Source organism: Globicephala melas, chromosome 4 (assembly GCF_963455315.2).
Source record: "Globicephala melas chromosome 4, mGloMel1.2, whole genome shotgun sequence".
Taxonomy (NCBI): Eukaryota; Metazoa; Chordata; class Mammalia; order Artiodactyla; family Delphinidae; genus Globicephala; species Globicephala melas.
In genome coordinates this window covers 2,885,344-2,897,763 of record NC_083317.1, presented here as the reverse complement: position 1 = coordinate 2,897,763, position 12,420 = coordinate 2,885,344, and the positions used below count along the sequence as shown (strand labels likewise).

The following is a 12,420-nucleotide window of genomic DNA, read 5'->3' as shown; positions in this document are numbered from 1 at the left end:
GGGCACGGGTGGCATCCCCACCTGGTTTCTCTCGTCTCATTTACCTGTGTGCGTGGTGACAGGTGAATGACAGCGTTCCCACCTTTGCATCGCGTGCAGATGTGAGCCGATGCCCAGCGCAGCCTCCCTGAGCTCACCTGTGTCCTTCCTGCCTGAGGTCGGCCTCCCCGGGCTCAGTGTCAGTGCACCTGCCCCGTCACGCAGCCGTGTGACCTGCCAGCTGCGTGCTCACCCTCTGTCGTGTCACCCTGCCTGAGCGCCCCTACGCCCTCCGTGTGCTGCCTGGCCTTCCTCTTCCTTGTGGCCCCAGGAAAGCCGCAGGGCCCAGGACAGTGTCCCGCACGTGTAGACATTACTAGGTGTTTGCTGGGTGAGTGAAGGAATAAACCCAAATGCCTGGAGACGTGATAACGTGTCCGGGCCTGGGGCAAGTGCAGACACGCAATCGCCAGGCAGGTGCGGGGCTGCTGAGTAGGATTTGGCTTATACCGTAGTGTGGAGGATGGCTTTTACTCTCCGTGTGAAGATATGTATTTAAAAAGGTGTACGGGTGCTGTGGAATAAGGGACAAGAAATGCTCTAAGTTATTAACCGATGCTTCTCTGCTTTTGTCTTCCCAGACGCCGTTTGCTTTTGACTCAAGATGATTTGATGTTTTATAAAGAACTCACTCACCATGATGGCTACACAGACGTTGAGCATAGACAGCTATCAAGATGGGCAACAAGTGAGCACAGGCGCTCTGCTCCACATCCTAAGTAGTCAGCCGACCTAGTACTGAAACACGGACAGTGCCTTGTGTATTCGCAAGCTAGTGTCCGTGCGGGTGCAGGTTCAATGGTGAACGTTCGGTGCATTTATTGCATCTGGGTGCTCAGAAAGCTTAGGGGTAGAATTGTTCAAGTAGTTCCCTGAATGACACCGAGGCTGCCAGTGATTTTGAGGCCCCAAGTCATAGTTTCTTGGGAATTCACCTTTCTAATATCAGTGTTAGTAAGTGTCGTTGCTCTTAAAGGTTGTGGTGATAATCATAGACTCCCGTGTTGCCCAGTTGCTGGCCTGGGCGGGAGCTGTGCGGTTTCGTTCCCCTGCATGTGGGTGGCAGAGGGGACCGTCCGATGGCACGTGGGGTACAGCTGCGGTGCTGTCTGTACGTCTCCTGCCCCTGCAGGAGACGGTCATGACGCCCGGCTCCCTGCTCAAGGGTTTAGGGACACCCCCCCACAGGCCTGGGGCGCCTCGCCCACCTGTCACTCCCCACTTGGTGAGACTCAGGGGGTGTGTAGGACCTGAGCTGCGACCCTGTCCCCTTCTCAAGTCGGGTCTTTCCTTGATGGACAGTTTTGTTCCATTCCTGGGATGTTTCCTGTTGCAGTGATTTTGGTTTTGTTGATTTAAAAAAATGTTTTAAGTGTTTTTGCTTCTTAGAGGTAGGGAACTCTATTTCAGGCTGCTCTCTTCACCAGGAAGTCCTCTGATATTTCCAAGAGATTTTGTTTCTCAAATGCACATCTAACGATGTCCCCGCTGTCCCTGGGCCCTGCGGTGGCTCCTCGTGGACTCCCTGCCCGGAGGGCCCTACGACCTCACAGGCTCTCACCTCTGCCTGCCCCGGGGCCCTGGCTCTGGTTGCCCCTTGGCTCTGCTCCGCTCCGTCCTGCAGGTCTTTGCTTCGCCCCGCTTTCTGCGAGGACCCCCCACCGGCCCTGGTTACCCCCACGGCCTGCTCCCCACCTGCCACCCGCTTCCCGGTCCCTTCCTCTGATCTTTGTTCTCCATCCGTGGCAGTGATCACCTTCTGACACACCCTGTTACGTGTCCGTCTCCCTCCAGCTGGTCCCTGCCCTGATGCAGGGAGTCCAGGGCAGGGCTGGGCGCAGTGGGGGAAAGGCCTCGCTTGTAACAGCTCAGCACTTCCCGTGACGTGGAGAACCGCTTGTGAGCATTCCTTTCAGTAAGCATTTGATCTTCTACAGTACAGACAGACCGCATTTACTTAGCCGGTCCTCTGAGGTTGAACATTTAGATTCCTCTTTTTTCACGATCATTTTTTTAAAATCCTGAAATAAATCCTTTAAAGCTTTTTTTTTTATAATACTGTCAGACTTCTCTCCAGAAGGACTGTGTTTGATTGGGCTTTAGTCAGTCGCTTTTGTTTTTTGGTTTTTTTTGTCTGCACTGGGTCTGGGGTGAGCAGGGTCTACTCTTCGTTGCGGTGCACAGGCTTCTCATTGTGGTGGCTTCTCTTGTTGCAGAGCACGGGCTCTAGGTGCACAGGCTTCAGTAGTTGCAGCACGCGGGCTCAGTAGTTGCAACACGTGGGCTCAGTAGTTGCGGCACGTGGGCTTTAGGTGCGCGGGCTTCAGTAGTTGTGGCACGTGGGCTCAGTAGTTGTGGCATGTGGGCTCAGTAGTTGTGGCTCGCAGGCTCTAGAGTGCAGGCTCAGTAGTTGTGGCGCACGGGCTTAGTTGCTCCACGGCATGTGGGATCTTCCCGGACCAGGACTTGAACCCATGTCCCCTGCACTGGCAGGCGATTCCTAACCACTGCACCACCAGGGAAGTCCCACTCAGTAGTTGTGGCGCACAGGTTTATTTTTTTAAGAGAGAAGCAATTCCCAAGTATACTGTTCCATCTAAAGGCGGCAGAATGGAAGTAACCTGCTCACTCTGACCTGTTGGAGAGTTGAGAACAGGACCCGAGCCCGGACCTGCAGGGCTGCTCTCTCGGCTGCAGCCCCGAGCACCAGGCTGGGTTCCTGGCAGGATGCAGGCTCTCCCATCTCCGTGGATGAGCTTCCCCCCACCCCCCACCCCACCACAGGTTCCCCAACAGGCTGCTTCCTTGAGGGGCGGGGGGTGGCAGTTGTGGGCGGGGCAGGTGCATCCCAGATACCCCAGTCCTGAAGAAGCCGAGGAGGGCGGTGATCTGCTCAGGGATAACAAGAAGTTTACTGTAGCGATTTTGTTTTATTTGTAAACTGAATTCTTTATGTTGAAGGATTTAAATACTTTTCCCCGGACGTTACAAACAACACAGCCAGTTTAAAGCAATTTCAGTGGTAATATCTTTAAGGCTTTCTCTTACGTTTAACACTGTTTCTTTAAACACAGCTGGTCTTTGCTTTCTGGATGCAGTGACTTTCCTTAACATTTTTTAAAAAAATTTTATTATTTTCGGTTGCATTGGGTCTTCGTTGTGTTGTGTGGGCATCTCATTGCGGTGGCTTCTCTTGTTGCGGAGTGCGGGCTCTAGGCGCGCAGGCTTCAGTAGTTGTAGCACGCGGGCCCTAGAGTGTGCAGGCTTCAGTAGTTGTGGCTCGCGGGCTCTAGGGTGCGCGGGCTTCAGTAGTTGTGGCACGTGGGCTCAGTAGTTGTGGCTCGTGGGCTCTAGAGCGCAGGCTCTGTAGTTGTGGCGCACGGGCTTAGTTGCTCTGCGGCATGTGAGATCTTCCCGGACCAGGGCTCGAACCCATGTCTCCTGCATTGGCAGGCAGATTCTTAACCACTGCGCCACCAGGGAAGTCCCCGTAACATTTTTATAGCTTGTGTATTCCTGAGTTTAAGGATAGGTAAGGGAGGATTTCAGCCCTGTCACAAATATGGAGCATCTTGGGTTTGAGTTGCTTTTGTGACAAGATAAGAAAGCTTGGATTATTTGTTTATTCTTCTCTTCCTGCAACGTTACTCAGCATGAGGACAGATAACAAGGAGAGGCAGACGAGAAAGACTGCATGTGTACCAGTTCCCTTCAGGGATGTAGAGTTATTACGGTTTTGAAAATCACAAGCATTTCACAGATAGCGGTCCTCTCAATTTTTAAATGTTTTGGAAATTTGACCTTTGTTTTAGCCATTTAGAAGCACATTAAGTTCAAAGGACTTTGTTGGTAGTATTCTTTCCGTATTATTGCCTGTCATATAACCGTCTGGCAGTTTACCATTCCACTGCATTTCTGTTTGAGAATAGAATACAGCAAGTCCCCTGCATACAAACGTGTTCCTTTCCAACAGCAAGTTCGTGTCCAATTTGTTCATAAGTCCAACAAAGTTAGCCTAGGTATCCAACTAACACAATTGGCTATATAGTACTGTACTGTAATAGGTTTATAGTCTGTTCGCATCTTTGAAAGTTCACAACTTGAAGGTTCGTACATAGGGGACTTACTGTACTTGGTAGCAGCTTATTTTCTTTCTAGTAACAAAAGTTCTCTTCCTCCTTTCACAGATGCAAGTAGTAACAGAGTTAAAAACGGAGCAAGACCCCACCTGCTCTGAACCAGATGTGGAAGGAGTGAGCCCTCCCCCTGTGGGGTCCCAGACCCCGATGGACGCAGACAAGCAGGCCATTTATAGGTAGCAATGCGATGTGAAGCGTGTGGGTGTTCAGAGGAGGAAAGAGAATGGAAAATCTGGTTAAATGGAACGTGAGCTATTAGCCAGACAGAGCAGTGAGGCGTGATGTGATAACTACTGGTGTAAAAGTTTTCTCAGATTACAATGTTGTTCCTAATATCTTTTAAAAAAAGTTTTGGAATGTAAATCTACATTTTAGTCAACCTTACAAAAAGCAATCTTCAGGCCCAGATAGTTGTACTGGAGAATTCTACCAAAAGGAAGGAAAAGCAGTAAGTCGACACAGTCTCTTCCAGGAAGTAGAAGAAGAGGGACTGTTTCTGAACTCATTTTATGAATTGAACATCACTCTGATACTAAAGCCAGACAAAGACAATATAAAAAAAGAAACAACTAAAGACTAGTATGCCTCATGAACTTTGGCATAAAAATCATTCATAAAATATTAACAAGTAAAATCCAGTAACGTGTAGAGAGAAGACTATTTAGTGACCAAATGGAGCTCATCCCAGGAATGTGAGACTGGTTCACCGTTCAGAGATCAACCAATGAGACGCACAATGTGATCATATCAAGTGATGCAGAAAAGCATTTGACAGAAGTCAACAGCCAGCTATGATTAAAAACTGTCAGTGAAGCAGGAATAGAGGGGAACTTTCTTGGCCTGATGTAGGGAAACTACAAAAGAACCCTGCAGCTCGCATCATACTTAATGGCGGAAGACGGAATGTTTTCCCCCAAGTTTGGGGATAAGGCAGAGATGTCCGCCCTGACTCCTCCTGTTCAGCTCTGTAATGGACGTTTAGCCAGTTCACTGAGGCAAGACAAAGAAAGAAAAGGCATATCAGGTTAGAAAGGAAGAAATAAAGCTGGCTTTATGCACAACTGACATGATTGTCCACATATAGAAAATCCCAAAGAGTGTACCAAAGAACTTCCAGAACTAAATAAGTGAGTTTAATTAGGTCACAGGTTGCAAGGGCAACACACGGAAACCAATCCTATTTCTCTACCAGTAAAATGCGCAATTAGAAACTGGAATTAAAGCGAGAGTACCACTTTCGAGACTCCAAGAAAAGGTAGGTGTAACTCTAAGAAAGCACACACAAACCCTTATGTTGGAAACTATAAGATGCCAATGGAAGCAGTCAAAGGAAACCTAAATAAAGGGCATACCATGTTCATGGATTGGAAGACTCAACGTAGTAAAGATGTCACTTCTCCTAAAATTGCTCTGTAGCAATTACAATTAACCTTGTAGCAGGATATTTCTGTACATATAGACAAGTTATTTCTAAATTTTATATGGAAGTCAAAAGAACTAGACCAGCTAAAACAATTGTGAAAAGAAGAATAAAGTTGGAAGAATCAGTCTACCTGATCTTCTCAGTGGAGAAAGGTGGAGTTTCCAACAGATTGTCCAAGTTGGAACAATTGGACATCCACATGCAGAGAGAAGATCCTTGACCTAATCTCACATCCTTTACAAAGATCTACTCAAAATGGAGTATGGATCTGAAAGTAAAATTTAAAACTGTCCAACTGGTGTTAACCATACAGTGAAATATTATGCAGCCATAAAAAGGAATGAAGTACTGTTATATGTTACGACACTGATGAGCCTAGGAAACATCACGCTAAGTGAAAGAAGCCAGACACCAAAGGGCACATAGTATATGACTCCTTTTATATGAAACATCTAGAACTGGCAAATCTGTAGAGACAGAAAGTAGATTAGTGGTGGCCTGGGGCTGGGGTTTGGTGGAAAATGGAGAGTGACTGCTAGCAGTTACAGGGTTTCTCTGGGGGATGAAAATATTATAAAATCGACTGTGGTGATGGTTGCACAACCCTGTGACTATACGAAAATCCGTTGCATTATAAACTGTAAATAGTTGAATTGTGTGGCGTGTGAATTATAGCTCAGCAAAGCTGTTATAGAAAACATTGCACATGTACACACTAAAACATTTTCATGAAAGTGTAGAACACATCTTTTAAATTTTTCCCCCCAGGCATCCGCTGTTTCCACTATTAGCTTTGTTGTTTGAAAAATGTGAGCAGTCCACACAGGGCTCGGAAGGCACAACTTCTGCCAGCTTTGACGTGGACATTGAGAGCTTCGTAAGGAGGCAAGAGAAGGAAGGAAAGCCCTTCTTTTGTGAGGATCCAGAAACTGACAACTTAGTAAGTAACATACATGGTCTTAATTTTTATTTCTTCTAAATTTAATCTGTTCGATAAATTTTAAATTTCTAATTAGAACTTCAGATTGTTTGTGGCTCTGCCGAAGGGGAGAACTGTACAATTCGTGAGATAATTTTCCGTGTGTGACTTGAATGTCGCCAGGTCTCCAGCCTCCTCTGTTGACCCCTTCCTGTAATAATCCAACAGGATGGCTTGAGCCTGCATCCTGAGTGGGCTGGGGGTTCAGTCCCTCCTGTATGTTCAGGAAGGTCCACTGGGGTCGGCGTGCCCTGTGTCTTGCTTCCTGGGAACGTGTCTGGGCCCAGCTTCAGGTGTTGGCTCTTCCCCGATCGTGGACCACAACTTTGTTCTCCAAGACAGCTCTGTCTGGAGGCTGGCACTGGTGGTGGGTGACAGACTGTGGATGACTCGGAGTGGCCTGTGAGCACAGAGCAGGGACGGGCCTATCAAGGGACCGACACCCCTTACGGCCTCCCTTAGGCTTCCTGTCTGAAGCCAGCCTGGCTCACGCGGGTGCCCCCCTCCCAGGTCCAGTGCTCCAAAACCTTGGGTTCTCTGTGCTTCCCGACAGCAATGGAGAGTTCGTTGGGCTGACATCACTGCTATGCCCAAGGGGAGTGGCATCCTTCAGCACCGGGCAGCCCTGGCAGCCTGTGTCTGGGGCTGGATTCCCACTAGAGTTGGCCAGCTCCCAGACCAGAGCCCTAGGCCCCTCATCAGCAGGAAAGGGTCTTTGGAAAACTTTTCCCTGAATAAACTGCCTTGGTCTTAGGTGTTACTGTTTTTAATTTTTCATTAATATTCCACCCTTACAGCCAAATAGATTTTATAGGTGAGTTGTCTGACTTTGAGTCTGTCTCCTCGTCTTCGAAATGGGACCAACAGTGCCTGCCTTTTGGGGATGAGGGCCTGATGCTCTCTCTGCCTCCGCATCTCTGTATGCGGCCATCAGCAAGGAGGGAACGGGCGTAGCCAGCATGGGCCAGGCGGGCAGGGACCAGGGCTCTCCTGCCTGGTGCCCTAGCACAGGGCCTAGCAGAGCTTGGTACTTAGTAGTCATTCTCACTACTCGCTGGCTGACTGGTTGATTCCACAGAGATGTGTGAACTGTCACCACCAAGGTCACGGGGAAGGAGCTGAGTCTTAGGTTGCTCGTTCACAGGAAGTGGTGTTTATGGTAATGGTTCATCACTAGTGTCCGTTATCTACTGCTGGGAGACGAATTACCCCCAAATGTAGTGACTTTGTATAAAACCGAAGAACTTTTAGAAAAATTGTAAGAGAAATTCTTTAGGATCTGGGGCTAATCTAGGGGTAGGCATAGTTCTTAGACTTGATGCCCAAAGCAGAGTCCATTAAAGGCAGAGTTGGTAAGTTGAACTTCTTCAACATTAAGAACCACCCGGGAGGTGCGTACGGATTCATCCCCATTTACAGATGAAGGAGCAGTAGCGGGGAGAGGGTGAGTCGCTAGGTGAGGCCAAGGTCGAGGCCCGGCGGCCCCAGAGCTGTGACCGCCTCTGTCCCTGCAGCCACGTGGAGCCGAAACAACAAGCCACAGGTCGGTGGGGCTGGAATGCTTGGTGGTTCTGCGTGACATCTGGTGTCTTTCTCCTCCTGTTACTGGCGGTACAGGTGGCCTTGGCTGGCTCATAACCAAGCTGAGTCATTACCAAGCTCATAACCCAGGAGAGTCGTGTGGTGATAATGATAACTTACCGTCATGCTCCCTTTTTCTGGTCTGAAAGTCTTCATTTTCTTGCTTCTAGATGGTAAAAGCAATCCAGGTTCTGCGTATTCATCTTCTTGAGCTGGAAAAGGTTAATGAACTCTGCAAAGATTTCTGCAGTCGCTATATTGCTTGTCTAAAAACGAAAATGAACAGTGAAACTCTCCTGAGCGGGGAACCTGGCAGCCCGTACTCCCCTGTCCAGTCCCAGGTACTTACGGCGGGCCCTGTGCTCCTGCTTGGTCCCTGCAGCGTCGGCAAGGGTGAAACGTGCTGATGTCTGAGGCCGCAGCCCTTTCAGATTGTGGGGCTGCCCTCGGCTCTCCTGCTCTGAGGATCCTCTGGGTTTCTGAACGCGGCCTGTGCTGGGAATGTGTTCCCTCAGGCCAGAGAGAGGGCCCACCTGGGCTTCCCGGGTGAAAAGGGAGGCCTCACTCTGTGCCCTGGGCCCCGGGCCCCGGGCCCCGCGCTTCTGGAGGCCAGCGCACTGGTCATTGCTGTCTAATTCTCTTTTTTAATGAAGTTTTAAGATTGTGGTAAAACACAAATAACACAAAACTTACCATTTTAACCATTGTAAAGTGCACAGCTCAGTGGCATTAAGCACATTCACACTGTTGTGCAACCGTCACCACCGTCCTTTCCAGAACTTTCTCACCTTCCCAACCTGAGACCCTGTCCCCCTGCAACACTGGCTCCTCACTCTCCCTCCCCCTCCCCCGGCCCCTGGACCCCACTATCCTGCTTTCGGTCTCTGTGACCTTGACTAATCTCGGTACCTTGTGTAAGGGCAGTCATACCATGTTTGTCCCTTTGTGTTTGGCTTATTTTCCTTAGCATAATGTCCTCAAGTTCATCCATGTTGCAGCACTGTAACATTCAGCCATTCTGGAGGGGTGTAGTGACGTTTCATTGTGGCTGTAATTCGCATCTCCCTGATGGCCAGCGGTGTTGGCCGGCTTTTCACGTGCTTATTTCCCATCTGTGTATCCTCCTTGGTAGACGGTCTGCTCGTGTCTTTCGTCCATTTTCTAATTGGATTTTTAAAAATGGTTGACCTTTGAGAGTACTCTAGATGCAAGTCCTCCATTGGATATATGGTTTGCCAGTATTTTCTCCAAGTCTCTAGCGTATCTTTCCATCCTCTTAACAGGGTCTTTTGCAGAGCAAACCTTTTTCATTTTGATAAAATCCCATTTATCACATTTCCTTTTATGAGTCATACTTTCAGTGTCAAGTCGAAGAGCTCTTTGCCTAGCCCTAGGTCCCAAAGATCTTTCTCTTATTTTTTTCCTAAAAATTTTACATTTAAATCCATGGCCCATTTTCAGGTTTGGGTTTTTTTGCCTAAGTTCGTCCATTTGCTCCAGCACCGTTTGTTGAAAGGGCTGTCCTTCCTCCGTGGAATTGCCTTTGCACTATTGTCAAAAACTAGTTGGTCATACTTGTAGGCCCTGTTGCTGTGTTCTCTGTTCTGTCCCATTGATCTGTGTATCTAGACCATATAGTCTTGATTCCTGTGGCTATATAAGTCTCAAAATCGGGTAGACCGATTCCTCCTACTTTATTATTTTTCAAGATTAGTTTAGTTATTCTAGTTCCTTAGTCTTTCCACATGAATTTTAGAATAATCTTGTCTATATCTGCAAAAAAATGTTACTGAGGTTTTGACAGGAGTTGCATTAAACCTGTGTGTCACCTTGGGGAGAGTTGACACCTTTACTGTGTTGACTCTCCCAGCCCACAGTTGCGGCGCTCTCTCCACTAATTTACTCTTCTGTGATTTCTTTCATCAGTGTTTTCTCGCTTTTGACATAAAATTCCTGCACACGTGGTTTTAGAATTATACCTAAGTATTTCACTCTTTTGCACAATCGTAAATTTATTATATTTTTAACTTCAGAATCCATGCCAATATGTAGAAATCCAGTTGATTTTTGTGTCTTTATCTTGTATCCTGGGACCTGGCTGAACTTCCTTATTAGTCCGAGGAGATCCTTTTTGTAGATTCTTTAGGATTTTCTACCTGTTTAGTCTTGTCATCTGCAAATAGGGACAGTTCTGTTTTGTCCCTTCTGATCTCTACACTTTCTGTTTCCTTTTCCTGCCTTACTGCTCTGCTGGAACATCCAGGACTATCTGGAATGGGATTCAGGGGACATCTTTGCCTTCTTCCCAGTGTCGGGGGAATAGTGGTAGGTTTGTTTTTTTTTCTAGATGCTCTTTTTCAGGTTGAGGAAGTTCCCTTCTAGTCCTGTTTTTCTGAGCGTTTTTATTATGCTGAATTTTGACAAATGCTTTCCTGCATAGATTGATATGTGATTTTTCTTCTTTCACCTATTAATGTGGTAGAGTTACATTACTTGATTTTTTTGAATATTGAGCAAGCTTTGCATTCCTGAAATAAACTCCACTTGGCCCTGGCACGTAATTCTTTTTGTATAGATTCCTGAATTTTGTTAAGCATTTTTGTGTCTATATTGAGGGATATTCGTCTGTAGCTATTTTTTTGTACAGTCTTTGGCTAGGCTTGGCAGCAGGATAGTATAAGCTTCTTAAAGTGGATTGGAGAGCGTCCCCTCCTCTTCTGTCTTCTGCAAGCAATGCGTAGGATCGGTCAGTTGTGCTCACTCCCCTTTAAATGCTCGGCAGACTTCGCCGGTGACACTACCTAGGCCTGGAGATTTCTTTTTTGGAATTTTAAAATTACTAATTCAGTTTCCTTATTACTTAAAGGGCTATTCAGATTATCTGTTTCACGTTGGATTTTGTCTAAGACGTCAAATTTACGTGTGTCGAGTGGTTTACAGTAGTATTCCTTTTTCATCCTTTGATATCTTCAGGGTCTGTAGTGATCTCCCCTGTTTCATTCCAGATATCGGTAATTTGTTTTTTTTCTCTTTTTTTCTGTCCGTCTTACTAGAGGTTTGTCACTGTATTGATCTCTGCAAAGAAGCAACTCTTATTTCATTGATTTTTCTGGTTTTCTGTTTTCAGTTTCATTGATTTCTGCTTTCATCTTTCTTATTTCCTTCCTTCTGCTTGCTCTGGTTCCATCTGCCTCCTCTTTTTCTAGGTTCTTAATGTGGGAGCTTAGAATACTGATTTGGATTGCTTAATTTTTATCCTGACCAAGTTTATGTAGCAAGCTTCACGTAGACCTAGCAAAGTTTATACGTTCAAGTGGATGTGATAGCCCACAGGGTAATTGTCTTTGAAGGCTCTCTACTTAGGCTGTTTAACCGCTCAAGCATCTGGGTGCCTGCTGTGTGCCAGACCCCGTGCTGGATGCCGGGTGCAGAGGTCCGCCCCTCGCCGGCTCCCAGTCCAGCCATCACAGGAAATGGATACATTGGCCCATTTGCATCTGACTTCAGATGGGTAGATTCTCCGACATGGTGTTTACGGACACTTGCATAGAGCCTGCAGTAGGCCAGGCCCAGACCCAGCACCCCACAGACGTGGACACTGGGGGCTCCGGCGTGCTCTGTGCTGTGGGAAGGGCAGGTACAGGCTGTGCCCCCGGGGGGGCTCCCCAGCCTGTGGCATCATCTTTTGAATAGCTCATCCTGTCCAGGAGGCTTTGGTTCTTGGAAAACTCTGAGCCAAGTTGAATGGAGAAGGTGTGTGACTTGATCAGGTGATTTTAGTCTTCCTAGTTATACCTCCAGGGCTGTAGGGTGTTTAGTATGCGGAGGAGGTGAGAGATCATCTTTTGGAAGCTAAGCTGAAACTAATACCTCAGTGTTGATCACATTTAACACGCAGTCAGTTCGGCACCTCTTGCTTCCAGATACGTCTGTAACGCAAGCCTTACGAAGGCTTGTCCTCTGATGATGCTCTTTGCCTCAAGCGTCTTTCCTTTACTGATGATGCCATTATGCCACGTGTTTTGGAGTTTTAAACATGGGTTTTCTGTCTTCTGATAACATAACCCGTTCGCTGTGTGTTCATGACTTACAGCAGGTTCAAAGCGCCATCACAGGCACTCTCAGCCCCCAAGGAATCGTGGTACCAGCATCCGCTCTGCAGCAGGGGAGCGTCACCATGGCAACAGTGGCAGGTATGACGACAGAAAAAGGGACACTTGCCTCGAGCTTTTGCAGAAAGAAGGCCTTTATATTAGAAT

The 12,420-nt window shown here is 47.4% G+C and overlaps 1 protein-coding gene across 17 annotated transcripts in view; it reads left to right on the top strand.

Moving 5' to 3' along the window:
* The window catches only part of PKNOX1 (PBX/knotted 1 homeobox 1), a 48,783-nt gene that overhangs the window by 19,337 nt on the left and 17,026 nt on the right, over positions 1–12,420 (top strand). For 7 of the 17 annotated variants that reach the window (XM_060297742.1, XM_060297740.1, XM_060297738.1 and 4 more), the window contains 6 exons: positions 63–370; positions 621–727; positions 4,227–4,354; positions 6,370–6,541; positions 8,332–8,502; positions 12,255–12,354. In XM_060297742.1, coding sequence (XP_060153725.1) covers positions 677–727; positions 4,227–4,354; positions 6,370–6,541; positions 8,332–8,502; positions 12,255–12,354 — 622 coding nt within the window. In that variant the 5' untranslated portion in view covers positions 63–370; positions 621–676. Of the gene's footprint in view, positions 1–62; positions 371–620; positions 728–4,226; positions 4,355–4,406; positions 5,434–6,369; positions 6,542–8,331; positions 8,503–12,254; positions 12,355–12,420 lie in introns of those variants that run through there. The other 10 variants (XM_030835506.2, XM_030835507.3, XM_060297743.1 and 7 more) reach the window with 5 other exon arrangements.